At 32.7% G+C, this 22,556-nt stretch overlaps 1 protein-coding gene across 1 annotated transcript in view; it reads right to left on the reverse strand.

The window, feature by feature from the left end:
* The window catches only part of LOC136031552 (trithorax group protein osa-like), a 110,348-nt gene that overhangs the window by 15,110 nt on the left and 72,682 nt on the right, over positions 1 to 22,556 (reverse strand). Inside the window, exons 10-16 of the mRNA XM_065711598.1 lie at positions 21,249 to 21,287; positions 17,866 to 18,063; positions 13,989 to 14,196; positions 10,429 to 10,674; positions 8,472 to 8,627; positions 2,917 to 3,413; positions 322 to 429 (exon numbers count right to left, since the gene is read on the reverse strand). Of these exons, the coding sequence (XP_065567670.1) occupies positions 322 to 429; positions 2,917 to 3,413; positions 8,472 to 8,627; positions 10,429 to 10,674; positions 13,989 to 14,196; positions 17,866 to 18,063; positions 21,249 to 21,287 (1,452 nt within the window). The remainder of the gene's footprint in view (positions 1 to 321; positions 430 to 2,916; positions 3,414 to 8,471; positions 8,628 to 10,428; positions 10,675 to 13,988; positions 14,197 to 17,865; positions 18,064 to 21,248; positions 21,288 to 22,556) is intronic.

Below are 22,556 nucleotides of genomic sequence, written 5' to 3' on the forward strand. Positions count from 1 at the left end.
TCACGTTTTATTGAGTCAAACTCTCAAGATAAAATGCACTTACGTCACCGCAAGGAAAGCTCAAAATGAGTGTTAATCTGGGAAGAGTTCCTAGTTCTAAAGCTAAAGTAGAATACATAACGTACTATTAACGATACAACATTTCATTAAGCCTAACTCTCAAGTGTAAATACGTCACCGCAAAGAATGTTCAAAATAAGCGTTAAAATCAGGAAGAATCCTTTATTTGAAAGAAACGTTCGCTATAAAAACATTAAATAAATACCGCCTTTTTTAGTTTACGTCTGTCCAGCCCTTAAAGCTTAGCGATCAGCGGCTCACCTGTAATCTGTCAGCTAGACTCTGTGAAGAGAACGACAAACTCTGTTGGGATTGATGCTGAGGTTGGTTAGAGTTTGGAGCCGACAGCAACTGCCTCAGGTTCCCGCGCTACACAACATAAAGCAAGGCAAAAAGTTAAGATACGTCTAGCAATCAAAAACAACTTTTACTCATGCAATTATAGTTTGAATCAAAACCAGCATAAGTATATATACATAGACATATATATATATATATATATATATATATATATATATATATATATATATATATATATATATATATATATATATATATATATATATATATATATATATATATATATATATATATATATATATATATATATATATATATATATATATATATATATATATATATATATATGTGTGTGTGTGTGTGTGTGTACAGTGGCAAAAAATCGTATACTCTCATTAAAGATTTTTGACACATCAGTCTAGACCTCTCTTCTTGACTCCGCCTCTTCGCGCACGCGCAGTGACAAATGTTTAGCGCAATACGACGGGTAATGGTGGGATCTAACTGAATGTCAAGAAGCAAAGCCACTGATACTTTTGCTGTGACGCGCAGAAGGATATCCTTTTCCGAACGCTTTAGTCTGTCATATTTCGGAAGATAATTTTTGCTACTGTTGATATATACTTATACTGTGTTTCTCAGCTGTCAAAACGGGTTAATTCAAGAAAGGTTTAGCATGACTACAAGGAAAAGCGTTGCCAAATTACTACAAATTACATACGTTGCCAAAATACTGCGCAAAATTATTTCAACGCTTATTTTAATAATAGCCATAGAAGAATATATTAGAATATATTTAAGAATATATTGTAGAAGAATATATTTAAATTATTAGCCATTAAGTGATGCCACAGACCTTCCTTCTCGGTATGACAGTCTAGAATTTTTAAGAAAATTGTTACTGGCAATGAGATTTGGGTGGCCATGTGAATACAAGACAGAAAGGCATTCAATGCAGTGGAGACTTTTCCGAGCAAGCTAAAGAAATCCTGTCACATTATCTGTGACGAAAGTCCTGGCTACGGTTTTTTGAAATGCTAAACGGAACTTACTCGTTGAATTTACGGAATTTGGTACGATTAACAATTTGAATATTACTATCAAGCGTCGAAAATGCTAAATAAGGGAAATCCAAAACAAGCTCGAGGTCTTCTGATATATGGTGTTGTGTTGTATCACTAACTAGCAACGTTTTTCTCTGGCAAATAGTGTTTTTTTTTTGTTCATCTTTTATATTGATATTTATATGTTTCCTATTTTCGTTAACTGATTGGAATTTTTCAGGATATTCTTGTCTTGAGAAAGACCTTTCCTGCTTAAATGATTATTTAATGGAGTTACATTTGAAGTCGCTCATCAGCAAAAATCTAAATTTCGGGGAAGTTGAGAATGAAAGATTTTGAAAAAAAAAAAAAAAAATCAAAAGTGAGATGAAGAGTCTGTTCTAGGGGAGTTGCTGTTAGCCCACAAAGCAGCCTTTGGGCCAACCAAACCAGGTGAGTGATCCATGGCTTTTAAATTGACAGAATAAAATGCATATTCTGAAGCCACAATTTTAAAAATTAAAGCATACTTGATACAAATGTAGTTTAATTTCAGTTATCCCCATAAAATGCAGGGTTTTATCATTAAATTTGAATTACTGCAATAGAACCGGGGCTAATAGGAAATAGGTTTCCAATAAAATGGCAATAAAGCCAATTAGGTAACAGAGTATTAAATTTGCAACGACGAATTTCAGAGCATCCGTAACGCTTTTCTACACTTACAAATTTTAACCTGTATTTTTGTCAATAACAAATATGTAATTTAAGAATAACTAACCATTACAATTATTAATCATTACAAACTATAATATAAATTATATGAGATTACAAATTATTTAACATGTTTTTTTTCATTTTTTTAAAATCATATCGAAATCAGCTTCGGCAACGATTTACTAAAAAAAACTTTAGAAATGTCTAAGTATCTTTATACCTGCAAAATTCCTATTAACCTAAGAAACATTCCTATAAAAGGGAAGTATATTAAATACTTAGAATTCACATATGGCAGATTTTGCTTCTTCTTTTTTTTTCATTCTTATTTCTATCACTTTACTACTTACTTTTATATTTTTCAAGAGAAAAGAAACGTAACAATTTTGAAAAGCTAATAGAAACTATAAAAACATATTTCAGTTACCACGGGTTAGGGTTTGTTCTTTACTAGCCCCTAAGGGGGCAACCATGATTCAAAAACGGTAATTATTATTTTAATAATTACCTTAATAAACTTAATAGTAAAAGTTTATCTTAAAAAAATGTGGGTATTTCTATTTAGGAGAATTATAGTCCCCTATCTTGAACAAACAAGGAAAATCACTTTTTCAGAAGGGATGCATCGATGTGTCTTATTTTTTTTAGTTGCCGCTAGTGGGGCGCTGAAAATGCAAAAAATCCTTACAATATATATTAACAACAACACTCGCATTTGCCTTCTAAACAAAATAAAATTCATCAAAAGCTAATAGATGTGAAGCTACAAATGTAAATTCAAAAACAATATAAATACCTGAAAGGCTTCAGCAGAAGGTCCATTTGCTTCTGATGGGGAATGAGCTACTTGGACTGGCGGTATTGGAGTGTGTGATGTCTGAACTGGACCCGGACTTGGTCCTGGAGTTGGTGGAGCAGGACTCATAGCCCTTGTGGGAGCTAATCCAGGACTTGCACTAGGAGCGGGATTTGCACTAGCAGTTCCCTGTTGATACTGAGGTAATACTCCTTGAGCGGGAGTTGGGTATCTAAAACCAGAGGGATCAATCTGACTTGGTTGGGACACCGTTTGATTAGATGTGGCAGGTTCTGGCGTTGCTGAAGGAGGTGCAGAGGCACCATACGGAGGATATAATGTTCGCGTAGGAAGTGTATACGTTGTCGGTGGAGGTGGATATTGACTCTGTGCATTTGTAGGAGGAAATTCTTGTGAGACTGGTGCAGATGTAGATGGTGGCGCCTTATACTGCTGTTCAGCTCCATAAGGTGGATATTGACCAGGTGCACCAAATCCTGGAAAGGACGATAAATGAAATATAAAAATCTTGTGAAGTGGCAACGCTTCATAAGGAATACAAGATTAAAGGTAATAAAGAAGAACAAAAATTGAATGCAGCATTAAGCTAATTATCTGCAATCAAACCTTAAATTGAATGTAATTAGACTGAAAAGTAAAAGGTAAAAAAAAAAAAAAGGTAAAGGATACGGCATTAGACTTTACAGTCCCTACCGGCGGTGCTGATCTCCGTTTCTTGGCCCTTCAGCCAGGAAGTGCAATGGGGGTTGGGGGCCAACCATCCTGTGCTTTCGCACACCCTTCCTGTTTACCTTCCCCAGATTTCTCCAGGTACCCATTTAAAGCTGGGTCGACTCTGGCTAAGCTTACAGAGTCACGCCACTGACTCCCGTCCCAAACTGAACAATTGGGTACACTGGGATTCGAACCCGCGTCCTTTCAGACAAAGAATCCCAAATCCAGCTTTGTCTGATGCAAATCCAGCATCAGACAAAGAATCCGAGAAATAGAATTTCTCGGACAGGATTGAACTAAAATTGCGTTGTTGCAGCTAGCTTAGAAGGGAAACATTTTACCAAAATCACCTTTTTCTTTCCCCAATGCCAAGGCATTATAAAAAAGGAAGGGGAAAGCCTTTTTGTCATAAAGGTGTCTTGCGCTAGAGCATTTGTTGTTGAAACGTCGATGGAAAAAAGTTGAGCTTTAGCGCAAGGAATTGAGGTTGAAGGGAAGGGATTTATTTTGATTTATTTTATTCGTTGTTTATTTTCATTCGAAAAAGCTTGCTTTTACATTTCGTTTTCTACATTTCCTACATTTCGTTTGCCGTACACGATTTTCTTCCTTTTTTTTTTACAAATGACCTTTGTATAACCAAATACATTCGATCTTTGAAATCTTCCACAGTTTATCATTCTTTCTCCGAATTCTCGTTTATTAAAAAATAAAATAATAGTAAAATAAAAAAAAAAACTAAAAAAGAAAATCAAAAGATTTTTTCAATCCCTTGAAGGGTAAAATCTCCCATTTTGACTGAAACTACTTGTACAATGTGGCCTTCTCGGAGTTCATAGTTTGTCCGTGGATTATACACAGTCCTTTCCGAAAATATTATTAAATATTTTAATATTAAATACCCACAAATAATGGTAAAAATAATAGTACTGGTAATAATAAAACTTAAAAAAAAAAAAACGCTGGCAAACATCCAAGTAGGAAATCCAAACAGGTCTCAGAGGGAGGATTAAGCGTAGTAATACAGAGTAGTGAAGGAAAAAGTTTCTAGTGGACTGTGAATGAAAAGGGATAGAAATAAATAGAAAAAGAATAGAAATAAATAGAAACAGAAGAAAATAGAATATGTAACAGAAATATAGAAATAGAATATGTAACAGATAGAATTATGGAAAAATAAAATATAAATAGTAAGAATAAACAAGTAAAGATAAAGTGAGAACAAAACAAGTAAGAAATACCTAAAACAAGTAAAAATAGGCGATTAAAACTAAGAACAAAAATCATACAATAAAGGAAGATATTAAGCTCTGTTTCCTCATTTTATATAACATCATGTAAACTTGACCCCCTTTTTGTTGTCGTGAGAAACTGTCCCTGAAATTTGGCTCAGATCCGGACTCCTCAGAGAAATGGATGTAAAGGACCAAAAGTGATACCAGTTTACTCCAGGTCACAGCGTTATTTACGAAGTTTTGTTCGTACTCTTAATAATTCGTAGCTTATGTATTTTCATAATTTTGATGCCTGTTGACAAATTTTTCTTGACTGATTTTTATAATTTATAGTATTTGACTAAAGTCATTATATAATATTTGATTGACTTAAGTTTTACTATAGTACTTGATTATTTAATTTTTCAAATAGATTACGATTTTGTCCATCATGCAATATTTCGGAGGAACTATCGGGATATTTTCTTATTAGGTGTAATGACCTATCAAATCTATGGGGGGATTTGTTATCGGTGGAAAATGCTACAGGGGATCCTTAAATCATAGTCTATTAGATGTATAGGGGCAATGGAAAATTTTATATAAAGAGTTTAAAGGCTCAAAACAGAAGTTTTCTTTCATTTGATTTCATTTATTTATATCTGCTCTATTTATTATGCTCCTTCGAATTAGTTTTTACATGGCTCTATCAACTTTGAAATACACACACATATATATTTATATACATAGTATTGACTAAAAGATATTGTATTTGGGCAATGCCTTTGAAAGCCCATCTTGTTAACAACATAAGATTTAATTTGAATTTGACTTCCAGATTTCAAATGAAAATTCAAAATTAGCTAAAAATAAATCCGGGTGAATAATAGTCAAAATTCGCAACCAAATTTTTTGATAAGAATGAGCAGAAGATGCTTATAAATCCTTTAAAAAAACAGCAACAATTGTATATAAACATAAAACATAACAATATATATAAAAAAAAATATAATGTTATAAAACCATAATATAGTATAAATATAATAGTAGGGTATAATACGTAATAGTATATAACATGTATATAAAAATACAAAACAAATGTGCCGGAAAATGCTCCTTAAATTCGCTATGGTCCTAAAATACTACTACTACCAACAACTCATCGCATCACCAAGCCACCTGAGGCCAACACAGCTACGCGCGCTCCTCTCCCATCCCAATCCATTCAAAGCCTTCCTCTTTACATTCTCCCAGGAAGTTCTCATTTCCCTTAAATTTGTCTTTATGACATCTTCCCACCCCAATCTCGGACGACCTACTTTCCATGGCAATCTTCGGTAATCTGTCATTCACAGATCATGCCCTAGTCATCTCAATCTTCCTCTTATTATAGCCCTAGAAAGCACATTTTTGAACCACACTTTTTGTACAGTCTACGGCTTGAAATACGGTCAGTCAGCCGGATACCCGAACAATCCGTAGGCAATTTCTCTGGAAAACATCTAGCGAACCTTCATCCGGTTTCTGAACCACCAATGCTTCTGAACCATATTTGACCACTGTCATAAATGTAGCTTCTAATATTCTAATCTTGGTTCGCAGACTTATCTTTCTATTCTTACAAACTTTTTTTTAACTGTGAAAAAACACCCTGAATCTTGGCTATTCTATTTTTAAAATCTCCATTGCTCCCACCGTCTTTATTAATAATACTATGAAGGTAAGTAAAACTGTCCACCAGATGAATCTTTTCGTTACCAAAGTTACCTTTTCCTCTTCACTTATTCCTAGCCTTAGCGACTTACCCTTTTTGAAATTAATTTCCAAACATATTGTAGCACCTTGAACTCGCAAGACCTACAAATTTTATTCTTTTGGCTCACATTTTCATCTAGGATGATTAAATCATCAATATAATCTAAGTTCATGAAGGTTTATCTTCCCTTTTGATTCGGCGTCCTCACATTGCCTTTCCTGTGCTCCTTAAGACGAAGTTATTCTTGATTTAATACTAAACCAGCTACAAACCTAATTTCCTACCTTAACCGCATCAGTTTTATTCTCGTACATAGCACTATTCACTTTAATGTATTGATCGGGTATGCCATACAAGGTTAGTCTAACGCTTGCTCATAATCAACAAAACTGAAGACCAAAGATGTTTTATAACTCAGGCAAATCTCATATATTAATCTAAGAGTGAGAATTTGGTCAAAACATACTTTAACCTTCTTAAAACCACACTGTTTTTCTTTTATAACTTTGTCTACAGCATATCTCGGTCTAAAAAGCATCATACTACTAAGTAATTTGCTACCTACAGAGACCAGGATAACAGTGGTCTAATAAGGGTTTTCGTTAAATCGCTAGCTACTTCCCCTTTTTCCAAAAATCATATTCATAAAAAAGACCCTAAACAGCTCATGCTATTTTAGGCACAGATGACCAGAGGCCGTCTGCAAATAAAATCTTGTTACTAGAAAACCTTTCGATCTCTTGACTAATCTGATTTTTGACCAACCATTCAGTCCGGTATAAGAAACCAATTCCATTCGATTTGATTTCGAATGTATTCTATTTCAAACTCATTCAAATGTTAAGCAAATATTCTCTAATTCTCATTCTCACATTCATTTCAAACTAAAACAACACAAAACTGACCTCTTTTCTCCTCTGTGTTCTATATTCCATATTTATAATTGTCTGATTTATTCAGTTGTCAGCCAATTACAAATGGTTGCTTTAGTTATAGTATAGCTAATATAGAGGTATTTTTGCAATTTCATTTATGCATATTCAATTTTGAGGGAAGTAAATAAATAAATAAGCCTTTGATAATACGTCAGAACTTTTCTGGACATAGAGAATAAATGGACATAAAATGAAAAACTTTCAGGGCAGTTTTCCAAATCTCTGTCCAACTTTTTATATTTTTGTGGTTTTCAGTTCAATGTTATTCTACTGAAGAGTTTTTGAGGGGTATTCTTAACGGTTTCTTCGTTTTAGTATTTGTTTATCGTTAACTTCTTATATTTTGCATTATATAAAAGCTGATGCTTCTGCTATGGTTGCTTGTTGACGGAGAGGTAGGCGTGAACTCAGTTTGAAGTTCCAAAAACTGATTTCTGTTGCTGAAACGCATGATTCGTCAGGATAAAATAAAAACGGACTCAGTTTTCTGTCTAAAAACTGCGTGATAAACAATTTCATAATAAAATAACACAAAACTGACCTCTTTACTCCTCCGTGTTCTATATTCCATATTTATAATTGCCGTTTTAACAATAACAATTCTATAGCTTGCTTTCTGACAGATGGTTCACAAACAAATATCATGAAACTCCTCCCTTAAGTGGGGCTTGAAACTCTTAAGGCTCAGTTCGGCTTGTTCACGAAACCTCAAAATTGAAGAGATAAAACTTTGATTCGACTACATTCTTTTATTCTTTTTTATGATTTTTATATTTTTTTTCTTAATTTATTTATATTTCATTTTTATTCTTTTTCTAATTCTTTACCTACATTCTTTTTATTACTATATTCTTGTCACAGAATCAACATATCTTTGGTAAGTCAATGATTTTTAAGGAAACGAGAGAAAGGTACCTTGCGGATGTGGTGGTCGGGCAGGATGCCCTCCAGGACCAAAATTTGGTGGAAAATTGGAAGGAGGAACAGAAGGGCCTGGTGGTCTTGGATAGGGCTGAACACTGCCTCCTGTTGGCATGTCATCAAAAGGATTCGAGGCCGACATATTATCACCTAAAAAAGCGAATTCCACATATGAGTATAGAATCGCACAAATTTGGGACATTTAAATAAGGCACTTTCTGGCAAAAATAATTAACGTTGACCCCTCCCCTCTGCTGATTAATTTTGCAGATTTGTCCCCTTCCCCTGAAATTTTTTTTTTTCTGGACACCCATAGACACTAAGGGCGATTCTGATCCTCCTGCTCAGTGTAAAGTGCAAGAAAGCCATTGAGAGCATGAACGAAAACATTCTTTTTCTACTCTTTTTATTTCTTTTTTTTATTCTATTTTTGATTATTTCATTTTTATTATATACTTTTTCTATTATATTTTATTCTATTTATTTCAATTCTTTTTTTTTATTCACATTTTACTAAAACTCCTTCCTCCACTGCTATTATTCACTACGCATAATCCTACCCCCCAAGACCTATTTGGATTTCTTACTTGAATTTGCAATGCAAAAAAGTATATTGAAAACTCTTAGGCTATTTTTTTACTTTTTCCTTTATACAAAAACGTCAATACTTAATGATTATAAAGAGCTTTTAGCCAAATTCATATTTAGAATTTCTGTTAGATTAAATATGCGTCAATAATTAAATCTTCGGAAGTCCGAAACACGGGTGCTAAGATTATCCAGAAGGAATTGCGTAATTTCATTCATAAAGTTTGTTAGATACATAGAACGTCTGAGAATTCGATGATCTCCTCGGGCTGAACAACAATAATCGCTTGATGAGGATGGAGCCTATTGGGTCTCCAAAACTCTTTAAGTGAATCCTCAGTAACTACTTTTATCCCCCCCTCACTCTAGTTTTTCGATACTCCCATCTACGTCTTCCACAGTGATATGAAAGTAAAGTTAAAATATCACAAAAGGGTACACTTCCAGGTTATAGTTAAAAACATACTTTTGTACATGCGCAAAAGGTATGCAAATAATAAAAAACATACGCAAAAGGTATAGTTAAAAACATACTTCCTGCAAAAGCTTCGAAAGAGTTCTGAATTTGGTCATTTAGTGGTAATAGCAAGCTCGCTATGGCAAATAAAAGAAAGGGATTTCTAAAATGCTGAGTGGTATCGCCCTAAAACAGCAACAACTTTAAACCAGTAAAATGTGTGATCAAATTATTTATTCATACTTCCTTGAACTTATTTGTTCGTTCTATTTCATGTCGTAGAATCTATCATGCTAATGAACCCACATAGACATATTAAAAAAATAATACTTTTTACGGAAATCTGCATCTCTCACGTAGAAGATTTACAAGAGATATAAAATAACGTCAAATTTAGATATATAAAATAACGTCAAATTTAGATATATAAAATAACGTCAAATTTTAAACTTGTGTGCACTATTTTGAATTCATCAAGCTTGATGATTAAAATTTTTTTGCCACATTCTGGTCTGACTTTCTGCTGGATTAATTGTGCTTCAATAATCAATCCTTAGTTAGTTTTCACAAGTCACTGTTACCAACTTTAGTAGTTTGAAAATAGCGTCAGATTCCAAGCGTTCATATGCTATTTTGGCGATTGAGTCTTAATAGTTTGAGTCTTAACATATGAAAAAAAATCCATAAATTCAAATTTAAAATCCTTTTTCAACGCTTGAAGAAATAAAATGCATGTTTCTTGTTATATTGACAAAAAAAAACTCCACTTAATGACAAAGGTTCTTAGATTTTCTATAAATAGTACCTATCTGATGTAGTTGTGATTATGGATGTACACGAAAGCGGGGGGGGGGGGGTTAGCAGGGTAGAGTAAAACATTATAAAAATATCTTTGTTTTTTGTTACCTATAACAGGGGCTTGTCCCCTAACTGGCGGATGGTGTGCACCATGTGGCACTGGAGGATGACCGTGATATTCCCCAACAGGTGGAGCTCCAGGATGAGAATACATTGGATATCCAGGATGTGAAGAAGGTGGATGTCCTGGATGCTGTCCAGGAGGACCACTGTGGGGTCCTGGATGTCCCATAGGATGACCTCCATAACCATCGTGGGGAGCTACTGCTGCTGCTGTTGCGGCTGCAGCTGCAGCTATAAACAGAAGAAAACCAAATCTAAATTTCTAAATGGTAATACTTACGTCAACAGGAGTACAGATTTAACACTTCTGTGTTTTTTTGTTTTGTTTTTTTTATATTGCTTTTGAATCAGTTTGGTCACATAATTATTTGTCAAGTTGATATTTTAGTTGATTCAACACTGATTTAGTTTATTACATTGATTTAACACTTTTTTTTTGTGCATTTCGAATTGGAAGAAAAGTTCAAATTATAATTTTATTGTAGTTCGTCAAATAATTATTTGTCAATTTGATACTTTAGTTGATTCAACACTGATTTAGTTTATTACCTTGATTCAACACTGATTTAGTTTATTACCTTGATTCAACACTGATTTAATTTATTACAGGGATTTAACACTTTTTAGTTGTTTTTTTTTTGCGCTTTTCGAATCAGTTTGAAAGAAAAGTTTGAATTATAATTTTAATGTAATTCGCCAAGTAATTATTTGACAAATTGATATTTTAGTTGATTTTACAATGATTTAGTTTGTTTCACGGATTTGACACTTTTCATTTATTTTTTTTTTTTTTGTGCTTTTCGAATCAGTTTGAAAGAAAAGTTCAAATTATAATTTTATTGTAATTCATCAAATAGTTATTTGTCAAATTGATACTTCAGTTTATTCAATACTAATTTAGTTTATTTTATTGATTTAACATTTTTAGTTGGTTTTTGTGCTTTTCGAATCAGTTTGGAAGAAAACTTCAAATTATAATTTTATTTTAATTCGTCATATAAATACTTGTTAAATTGATATTTTAGTTGATTCAACACTGATTTAGTTTATGACATTGATTTAACACTGTTCTTGTGCTTTTCGAATCAGTCTGGGAGAAAAGTTCAAAATATAATTTTATTAAAACATGTCACATAATTATTTATCAAATTTATATTTCAGTTGATTCAACGCTGATTTACTTTTTTTAAATTGATGTAACACTTTTTAGTTGTTTTTTTTTTGTGCTTTTTGAATCAGTTTGGAAGAAAACTTCAGATTATAATTTTATTATAAATCGTCAAATAAATATTAAAGTTGAATTAACGCTGATTTAGTTTTCTAACTTGATTTAACACTTTTTGTGTGCCTTTCAAATCAGTTTGGAAGAAAAGTTCAACTTATAATTTTATTGTAATTTATCAAATTGATTATTTGTAAATTTTTTTGTGGAATTTTTGTCAAATAATTATTTGGCAAATTGATATTCCTTTCTCCAGATTTAAAGTAGAATACGAATATCAACAGCTGATAGCAGTTAATACCTATGCTGAGTGCAGGGCCGTATCCAGGATTTTAGTTAAGGAGAAATGGAGGTGGGGGGGAGGGGTATTTTGTTTCGAACACAGCTTAGATACCAATACAGTTCCGACAACGCGATTTATTTTTGGGACACAGTGCACGGTAGCGATGCTAGCGGCTGGAGACAGGAAACTGGCAGTACAGCTTAGATAACCAATATTGGTATCTAATCTATGTATGCAACAAAACAAAATTGCGTTCTCGCCTATGGCGTTGTATTACGATCTACGCGTCTGAGCGCAGGCTTGGACGAGGCGCCAAGTTCAGTGCTCTGTACCAAAAGCTTCTCATGGGCAAGATAGGGGTTTTCATAACTGTATTGGTATCTATATAACTGTATTGGCTGTGGTTTCGAGAGGTTTTACAAAAATCAATTTTAAAAACGCTTTAAAAAATTTATTTATAAGCATTTTTGTTATGTTAATACGATTCGGACAAGTATTTTTTTCGGGGAGGGGGGAGGATGTTCAAACACACTAATCTGCCCTCCCACCGGATACGGCCTTGGCTGAGTGACTATCAATTTCGACAAAAGTTACTTGTTCCATTTTAAACACTAAACCCAGCACTCGGGGACAAAACAGGTCGATAAAAACATGTATCATCTATGAGAAGAGGAAGACGACAACAACAATAGAAATATTTCTAAATGAAGAAAAACAGAGAACTCTCATAAAGACATTGCCATTAAAACTAAACTTTTTAAGGATCTTTCTTTACAAGCTGTTTAATAATTCCAATTAGCCAAGTTATAGTGTATACCTATCAGCAATTATAAATATATATACATATATATATATATATATATATATATATATATATATATATATATATATATATATATATATATATATATATATTAGGATATAGTAAATCAACTAATTCAAGTTCATGTTTTTAGTTAATATCTCTTGCTTTTCAAACATCCTTATAACTAAACATTCCAGGAAAACCATTTTAATAGATAAATAAAGATGGGGCACAGTTGACAGATTTATACTAATGTAAACAAAAAAGCAGAGATTATAGAAAGCTCGTGATTTAGAATTAAGTGAAAGAACAGACATAGAAACAGGGGGAATATTTATGAATAATGTAAGGCGCCTTTTTTCTTTATTTTTTATTTCGATACCAAGAAAACATTAAATACATATTTATTTAGCCTAGTTCTATTGACGTCAATTAACGAAAATGTGTGTATGGGGGGGGGGGGGGGTCATTTATTTTCAAAATCTAAGGTGGGGCTAATATGTCGTTTTTTCAATTTCTTCAATGAAAATATTAAATAAAATCACTTTTCATTGAAAACACGCCAAAAATGGTATTTTTCAAAATCCTCGGGGATGAGACAAAAAGTACAGGAGGGAGCATACAATTATGGGGGGAAATTAAAAGAACTCTCAGACTGTATTATCGGGGAAAGGGAAATTTCCCGGAAGATTCTTGCAGAAGGGAGGAATCTAAAAGGGGATAGGAAATTTCTGGGAAGAATTCTTAGAACATTTTCAAATTTAAAAATAAGATAAATTTAAAAATATAGCGGTGTGTTTGCTTTTGTAGTGAGTAGTTTTACTCTTTAGGCTAATTTTATTTTTTGGCGTGAAACTCATGCTTGCCCTTCGAGATCGTTAGAGATCGCAAAATCGAAAGCTAATTCACGCAATATACATGTTTTAAGAAATAACAAGATATGAAGATGTAGGGCAAGTGATAGCAAATATTGTGTTGTTAGCGAAGACACCAAAAAAGTTTTGCATATCGATCCTGTTGACGTCACAAGTGCTGACGTCAGCAATTACCATGTATTTAATATTGAACTCGAAACTGTTATTTACAGGGAATGTGTTTTGATATTGCATGACACGTGATAGTAACATTGAAAGTCCTCTGCGATCCTCAGAAGAATAACAATAACATGGGATTACAAAACCATATAATTCAATAAATCACAATAAATACTAAATAAGACCAAAATAAACAGTTACCTGCTTGTTCTGCATTTTTCTTTTTCTTGTGAGAAGTAGTTTCATATTGGCTAATAATGGGATTTGGATCAATACCACCGCGATCGAACCGACACTCCCAGCGCAACAGATTGCGAGTGTAATGTTTCCTCAGAGTATAAGCTGCACTAGAAGAAGCGCCAATGCCAAGTTGCCCAGCAATGTCTTTCCACGTCTTATTCTTTGTTACCTTAGAAACCAAGATAAATAGTATGAAAAAAACAAGATGAATTCACCAATTGTTCAAAATTAATACATACATATGAATCTTTTCTTTAAGACCAGCATACAAAATTTCGCAAAAAATAACTTTAATAAATAACTACACACAAGGGCGAGAGAAAAAAAAAAAAAAATCCCGAAGAGTTGAAAACAGCAAAAAAGACTGACAAAAGCTCCCTGCTGATCATTACTCTACTGACCAAATGAAGCACCTGAGTACAAGGGGGATAGGAAGAAAAATTCCCCTGTCGATTTGGCCCATTACCCAGAAGGATCTGGAATAAATACTTATTATTATCTTATGGTGAATCTTGAAACTTCAGTGCAGGTCTGGCTTGTGCTGAAGGTCTAGTGTGTAAAGTAGTGGTCCCTAACCACTTTCGGGTCATGCCCCACCTAAGCATTTCTAAAATACTGATACTTTATATTTAATTTTTGTTATTTAAATTGTACGTGCATTCACCTGAAGGAAGCTTAAAAGGCTGTTAACTTGATTCTTTCTATCTTTTCTCATTTTTTTTGGGGGAGGGGAGGGGGAGGGGAAGTTATCCCCTTTTCATATTATATACTAAGAAACAAATTGAAATTGGAATTAGAATTCAGGAATAGTTTTATTTTAAAATAGTTGCTTTACTTTTTTATAGATTCATTTCTGAATTTTCCTTGTGCATTTTTTCTGACAATTTCCCCTGTTCTGTACCGAAAAGCACAAGGCATCCAGAATTTTTGTTCAGAAGGGGGGTGGGTTCTTATAAACGCATTAAAATATAATTTTATTACGTTTTTGTGAGTTGGGCAAACAGTGAGTGGCTGTATTTAATCTTGTTCAGTTGTTTACTTTGCAAGGAGGCGTTTTTTTAGGACAATTTATTTTGTCGGATCCTGTACGTGTTGCACATCCTAAATTTTTGTATGTTTCACAACCTGTGAAACAAATAATTCATCTGTGAGAATATTTTCGGGAGGGCGACTTTCAGACCGAATTTATTTACGTCGTGGAGTTAAACAAGGGTCAGTTCTTAGCCCCTTTATATATTAGTAACGCAATTAGATCAGCCACACGGTTCATACCCCCATATGTGATTAAAGGTATCGACATTAGCCACTTATCGTATGCTGATGATATTTTGTTGTTCTCAGATAATTTAATATCAATGCAGAATGCAATTAATATATTGCATTCACATCTACGAGAGATAGGATTAGCCATTGAGATTGAACCATCTAAAACATAATTCCTAGTGCCGAATAAAAAGTGATATCCATCATTCAATTAGGGTGGGATCACTCAATATTATTAATAAAGATTCCATTAATTACCTTGGGTTGCCTTTTGGTCCGTCAATTATAGCCACGCGGGAGTTGGTGGTTTCATCTGTGTTGGGAAAACTTAGGAAAACAGATGGCCTGCTAGTCAGGGTGAAAGGTCGTTTTCATGAACAAACACTTGCTATAATTTATAATTCAATGTTTGCACCTCATGTATTTTTCATTGTTCCATTTCTGAAGTTTTTGAGTAAAAGTGATAAAAAGCATATCCACGTTTACTCTTTCCGTTTCTGTAAATATTTTCTTGGAATTCAACTATGGTTCAAAAATAGTTATATTATACGAAAATTCGGAATATTTGACATTACGGTTAAAATGGATCAACAATACGACCGATTTCTTAGAAGGTCTAGAGAAAATGGAATAAATTTTCCCCTTAATTGTCTCATTCAATGTTCTCATACAATTGTTCTCATTAACAGTTTTGTCGTTATTTCTGTAATAAAATAGATATTTATGCGCTATGTTTATGGGTGCTATTTTATGAGTTTGTTTATGAGTTATGTTATTATTTATAGGTCATGTTTTGTGAGTGGTTTTTTGAGTTATGTGCAAAAAAACAAAAAAAAAACAGCTGTGACCTAATGATTTTCATTAGAAGTGTAATTTTTATATTTTTCAGTTTTCTTTTCACACTCCTCTGTGTACATCTTCTGTATGTAAAGAGGGCATAAATTATTATTATTTTTATTATTATTATATGTCGGTTTAAAATTTTTTACACATGTTGCAAAGCCTAAAAACTGATATGTTTCAAAGCCTAAATATGCTCCATAGTCTAAATTATATGCCGGTTCAAAAGTTTTAACTGATATGTTGCGCGGTCTAAATTTTTCAGACAAGTAGAAAGACTGACAAAAGTTTAACGGATAATCAAGGTACAGCAATAATAATATTGGCATTGCAAGCTTTATTTTCTAATCATTCATGTGAGTGAGAAAGAGGTTTTAGCAAATTTTGGTAAAAAAGAACTTCTACATACCACTAATATGATGTTATGCTCTGACATATAACGAGACAATAATATGTTAATATTTATGAGATTATAATCAATTATTCCTACTTCAATTGAGGAAGTGGACTGTAAATCTAGCCAACTTAGTTCCATAAACACAGCTAATTGGTATGTATCTTCGGGACATTTTAGGTTCTTTTTTTTAACGCAGTAGCCCTCCCGCGTGTTCTCCATCCTTCCCTATTTTTGAGATTTCAAAATTTCCGATTTTTCATTCCGCTTTTACTAATTTAAATATTGAAAATTTTAGTTGCTGGAAATAGCCAAGATTAAAATGTATAACTTCATAGCTTTTATCGTAAATCTAAAAATATTCCATCTACAACCTTTATCCTTTTTTCGAGAGTTAAAAAATGTTTGAGGTTCTTTTTTTTGACGGATTTATCCAGTTGTCAGCCAATTATAAATGATTGAGCTATTTGACAACAGTGATTTAGCTATTTGTTGAAGTATTTTTGTAATTTCATTTATGCATATTCGATTTTGAGGGAAGTAAATAAATAAATAAGCCTTTGATAATACGTCAGAACTTTTCTGGACATAGAGAATAAATGGACATAAAATGAAGAAACTTTCTAGACAATTTTCCAGATCTCTGTCTATTTGCTTCTCATTAACTTCTTATATTTCCCATTATATACAAGCGACGAAACTGCTATTGGTTGCTGATTCAGATACCTTTCAATCACATTTCCATAACTATTCATAGCTTGATTTTTCTACACTAATTGTTTAATTAGTACTAATTATTAAAAAAATAGTACTTTACAATCATTTAAAGTTACGGTTTACAATTATGATTAATTTATGGATTATAAATTCCAATATTTTATAATACCTTTAGTATCAATAATAAATTATTAATGATAATTAACAATTAATTATTTGATTAATTTATACTAATTAATTTGACCCAATAAAGGTAAAGAATGCGGCATTAGACTTTATAGTCTCTACCGGCGGTGCTGATCTCCATTTCTTGGCCCTTCGGCTAGGAAGTGCATTGGGGGGTTGGGGGCCAACCATCCTGTGCTTTCGCACGCCCTTCCTGTTTACCTTCCCAAGATTTCTTCAGGTACCTATTTAGAGCTGGGTCGACTCTGGTTGAGCTTAAAGAGTCACGCCATAGACCCCCCTCCCAAACTAAATAATTGGGTGCACTAGGATTCGAACCCTCGTCCTCTAAAAAAAAAAAAAATAGATCGATAATCCAGCGCACCAACCCACTCGGCCAGGACGACCCAGTACCTTTACTTAAAATCACATTGACACAATTTCTTGGGGTATACTTACTTCGATAAAGCCGCCACGTTCCCTCACCATAATATAGAGTTTAAACAGATCGAGGGGGTTCTTGCTAATACTCGGACAAGATGTGATTGGATGCCCCTCGTCTTCCATAAATCGCAACAGCTGATCCACAAATGGACGTCTATCGGGATGATCATCAAATTCGTAAAGCTTCTGAATTCCTTCGGTCAGAGTTCCACGCTGTAAGTAAAACTTAAGTATTAGGGTTTGAAGCAATATATTATATAGGACATTAGTTTTTGACTTGAATATGCTGACGATTAACGAGGCCTAATTATCATAACAGAACTAATGATGAGGAACTTTGAAGCAAGAAAAAATTAAAATAAAGGTGAAATGCATCATTCTATGCAAATAAACTATTCAAGTTCTCAGCCTGTAGAAATAATCTTTATATCTCTTTATAGCCACTACTCTATTCCCCTACTCCCTATGGCCATTTTTCTATGAAAAGTAAAGTATAAAACCAATACGTAAAAAGAAACATATCTCCTATGCTATGAGACTAGTTCCCTCCAAGAAAAACTTGGAAGATTCAACTTTTCCCTGCGCTTGAATCAGGCTGACAAGTCCAAAATTCATTCCCGTTGGTCCATATATATATTTATACCTATTATTTATATATATATATATATATATATATATATATATATATATATATATATATATATATATATAGCTGGGGCGAAACCAGGCGAAGTTACTAATACTTTACTTTAGTAATTAATTACTAGTTTACAGTATTTAATACTTATACTATTATTTATTAATTAATATACTATTATTCTTTATTAGTTTGTATGCTATTATTTACTTAATTACTAAAAAGGTATTTTCTATGCAAATTTGATCGTTTTCCCTCCTGTTTTTTTTTTGTATTAAAAATTTTTTTATTTTATTTTAAAATACCAAAATGTATTCTGTATTTTTTGTGTATCTTATCTTAAGCACAATAAACGCTAAAAAAAAGTCTAAATATTTACGGAAATTTTACGATAATAAACGACACAAACGGCTTTAATAAACGATAAAAACTTTCACAGCCCTAGAATTTCTTAAAAAAAAGAAGAAAAAAATAGGGACAAAATTAAACTAATTTAACAACATCAAAGTATGGTGTCTTCCATCCCCCCCCCTTCTCAGCACCAAATAAAAGCAAGAATTGGTAATTCAGACCATTCTACTCAAAAATTGTAATATTAGCCTGTCTTACGATGAGTCATACCACTCTTAAGAAGAAAAAAAAAATACTTTAACAGATGTATGTTAACATTCGTTTATTAAAGCCATGTCCTCAAACAATCGCAAAATCACCAAATTAAAATGAGCTGCACAATCATGCGCAGTACGAAAAAAAGGCGAGAACAGAAAAAGCACTCCAATCGTGCAGACTTGGATTGTTGTGCAATTACTGGATACTAAACTTGTTTGCCTCTGAGAAAAAAATAGCCAACATTACCTAGCAGTATTCAGCGCACAAAAGCTAGTTATACAAAAAGGGAAAACAGGATATCAGCTTTATTTTGATTTCTATTTAGCTTTTCATTTTTGCTTTATATTCGGCCAAAAATTAAAAACCGAGCACAACACGAAGCAAATAGGTAAATCAGGGTTTTTTACAAGCACCAATGTACCCCTAAATATTTTACAACCAATAGAAACCAGTTTTAAATAATAATAATTAAAATGGGATTTTTTACGAAAAATTTCGGGTTAGAATCCAAATAGACTTAAAATTGAAATCTCAATTCAAAACTCAAACTATTTTTAATTTTCTTCTTTTTTTGTTAATAATTTATCTTTCAAATTTATCATATCCGTCTTTTTATTCTAATTAAGCACCGGCAGCTTCAATAAGCTTTCAGATTTTAAGAAAAAGTCTTTCGGTTTGTTTTGTTCAGAGGGCTAGTAAACCTAAGTTAAACCGGCAAAAATTTCTTCATTTACCAGTTCTTATAATCGTATTCATCATCATGTCAGACAATAAGCAGGTTTGTATACTTCTGTTCCTTTTTTGCTTATGTTTTGCATGCTTACCCAGTCCTAACAATTTGTTTATCAATAAAAAGAATCTATAATGATAGAAATAAATATAAATAAATAAATAAAAATCAGTTTTTATCCAAATAAGCTTTGTTTTGATTTTAAAAATTTGCTGGTTTAGTCAGTAGGTCAATGAAACTTCAACTTACAGTCAATTTAAATTCAACTTACAGTCCATTTAACTTCAAGTCACAGTAAAACTTCAACTTAAAGCGCCAGAACTTAATTTCTTATCTGTTCCTATACTCTATAATGCAAAGAATTACAATATCTCAAAAGTTGAAAAAAAGGAGACAAAAAAAACGGCACACTAAATTTCACCAAATAACACTACTCTAAGATATAGTTAGTTATTCCCCACAATCTAAAAGTAAGCAGAAAGTTGCCATACACATCGAACAAGGGCGCCATTTGAGGAAGCGGGGAGAGTATAACTACTATGAATCAATTTTAGGCTGTGGAATAAGCCATATCCCCCTCCTAATCCAGGCTTCTAGTAAGTACTGGCCTTGATTTTCATCTTACAGATGAGTATTCAAAGATACTTCTGCATTAGGCTGTCGATCATCAAGATGTTGACAAGGCATGAGAAAAAATAAACTTCAAAGGCTTAAAAGGTAGGATGCCACTATACCTTGTGACATGTATATCCTCATGTGGGACCCTCAATAGATGTTATGTTCAAACTAGCGTTATGTTTGCAGGCCTTATTTAAGTTAAAAAGACATAGAACAATGAAATTTTGTATGCATTTAAGGCCTCTTCCCAGAATATACCGAAACATGTGTGGCTGCGACCGTAATCACACGCGGGGAGATGGGGTCATCGTAAGGTCGTATTCAGCACAGTTTCAGAGTTTGACCCCCCCCCCCCTAAAAAAAGAGAAAATTTTCCGACTCGTAAAAATGCAACAAAAATGCATACAAACACATTTTAGATATGTTTTTTTTAAGTTTTTTTTGTGTAACCCCCCCCCCCCAAAAAAAAAAATGGATAAACCCTTGGTTAATTCCATCAGTATAATTTACAAATACTATGGAGATCAGCCATGTGGAGAAGTTACATGAAAAGAAAATAGATACAAATTTTCTAATGAAAATCCGTTGAGGTCTTGGATTTACAAAAAAAAAATTGTGGATCTGTGGATTTGCCTTGATTTTACCTTGCCCTTCCCACCCTTTCGGGCTTCTAGTGAATGGCGGCCCTTACATCAAATAGCAATTCACCAAAAAAACATAACTTGGTTAATATAAAAGAGGATAGCAGCTTAATAGAGATCAAAGTTCAAATTTACAGATGCGTAAACATAAAAAATTATAAACCTTGAATTTAGGAGCATCCGCTTGTTGAATATTAAATACCTAAAAAAAGAAAAGGCCATACTATAAATTTACAAACACTTGAATGAAACTCGGTTACAGAAGAAAAAAAGGGGGCCATATATAAAATTTAAATACTTTCTGTAAGATCTTAACTTATGCCAACTAGATTTTTTTTTTTTTTTTTTTTTTTTTTATCCTCATTATAATCTATCACGCCACAGCAGACATGAAAAAAAAAAATACAGAAAAAAACATTCTAAACCAGCAATAGTACAAGAAAACGGAAATATTATGTTATTTTAATAGTATATTACATTAATATAATGTTATATCAATTCTTTAGTATTATGTTATCTATTAATATAAAATATACTAATATATTGATATTAAATCATAAGAATATTATGTAGTTATATTATATCAATAAATTATTTGGCATTACACATAAATTTATAATCTAAAATGGTGCCCTGTAATATAAGAAAGGGTGAAAATTCGGTCGCGATATCACGACTACTTTTAGAAGTTTTTTCCTTGATTCACAAAGTAAGATTTCTGAATAAAAAGTAAGCTTTCTATTGGTAAACGCAACATTAAACGAAGAAAATATATCTATATAAGTCTTTCTATATCAATATCAATCTTTCATCCACTAAATCAATGCTTGGTTAAGTTCTTCTTGTTGAAGAAGAGTGTGGTTCTACAGGTGTATTAGAACTATAAAAAGAAAGAAAATTTTTGGCCTTTTTACGTTACGGCCTTGTTAATTTTTCGGCCATGTCATTTTTTCATCGTGTCATTTTTCGGCCTATATCAATATCAATCTTTCATCCACTAAATCCATGCTTGGTTAAGTTCTTCTTGTTGAAGAAGAGTGTGGTTCTACAGGTGTATTAGAACTAAGAAAAAGAAAGAAATTTTTCGGCCTTTTTACGTTACGGCCTTGTTAATTTTTTGGCCATGTTACGTTTTTTCACGAACTTCGAGAAAGACCTAGACCAACCTTAGCTTTGTAATGATATAGTGAATAGAAGTTAATGTTTTTTTCATTTATTGGCGCATGTACTGTCATTGAACACTATAGTTACTTGGAGTTAATAGTTACTGATTTTTTAATAGTTATTAGTTTTTTTGGCCAAGCTTTTATTTTACTAAAAACTAAACTTTTGCGTTTTACTAAGATCTCAAAAGAAAGGAAATTGAAGGAAAAAATATTAAGATGCAACATAAATAATAATGTTGCTTTAGCAACATCAAGTGTTGCATCCGCCATTGGTTGATCCCGCCGAAAAGAAAGTGTTTTGAATG

Source organism: Artemia franciscana, chromosome 1 (genome assembly GCF_032884065.1).
Source record: "Artemia franciscana chromosome 1, ASM3288406v1, whole genome shotgun sequence".
Taxonomy (NCBI): domain Eukaryota; kingdom Metazoa; phylum Arthropoda; class Branchiopoda; order Anostraca; family Artemiidae; genus Artemia; species Artemia franciscana.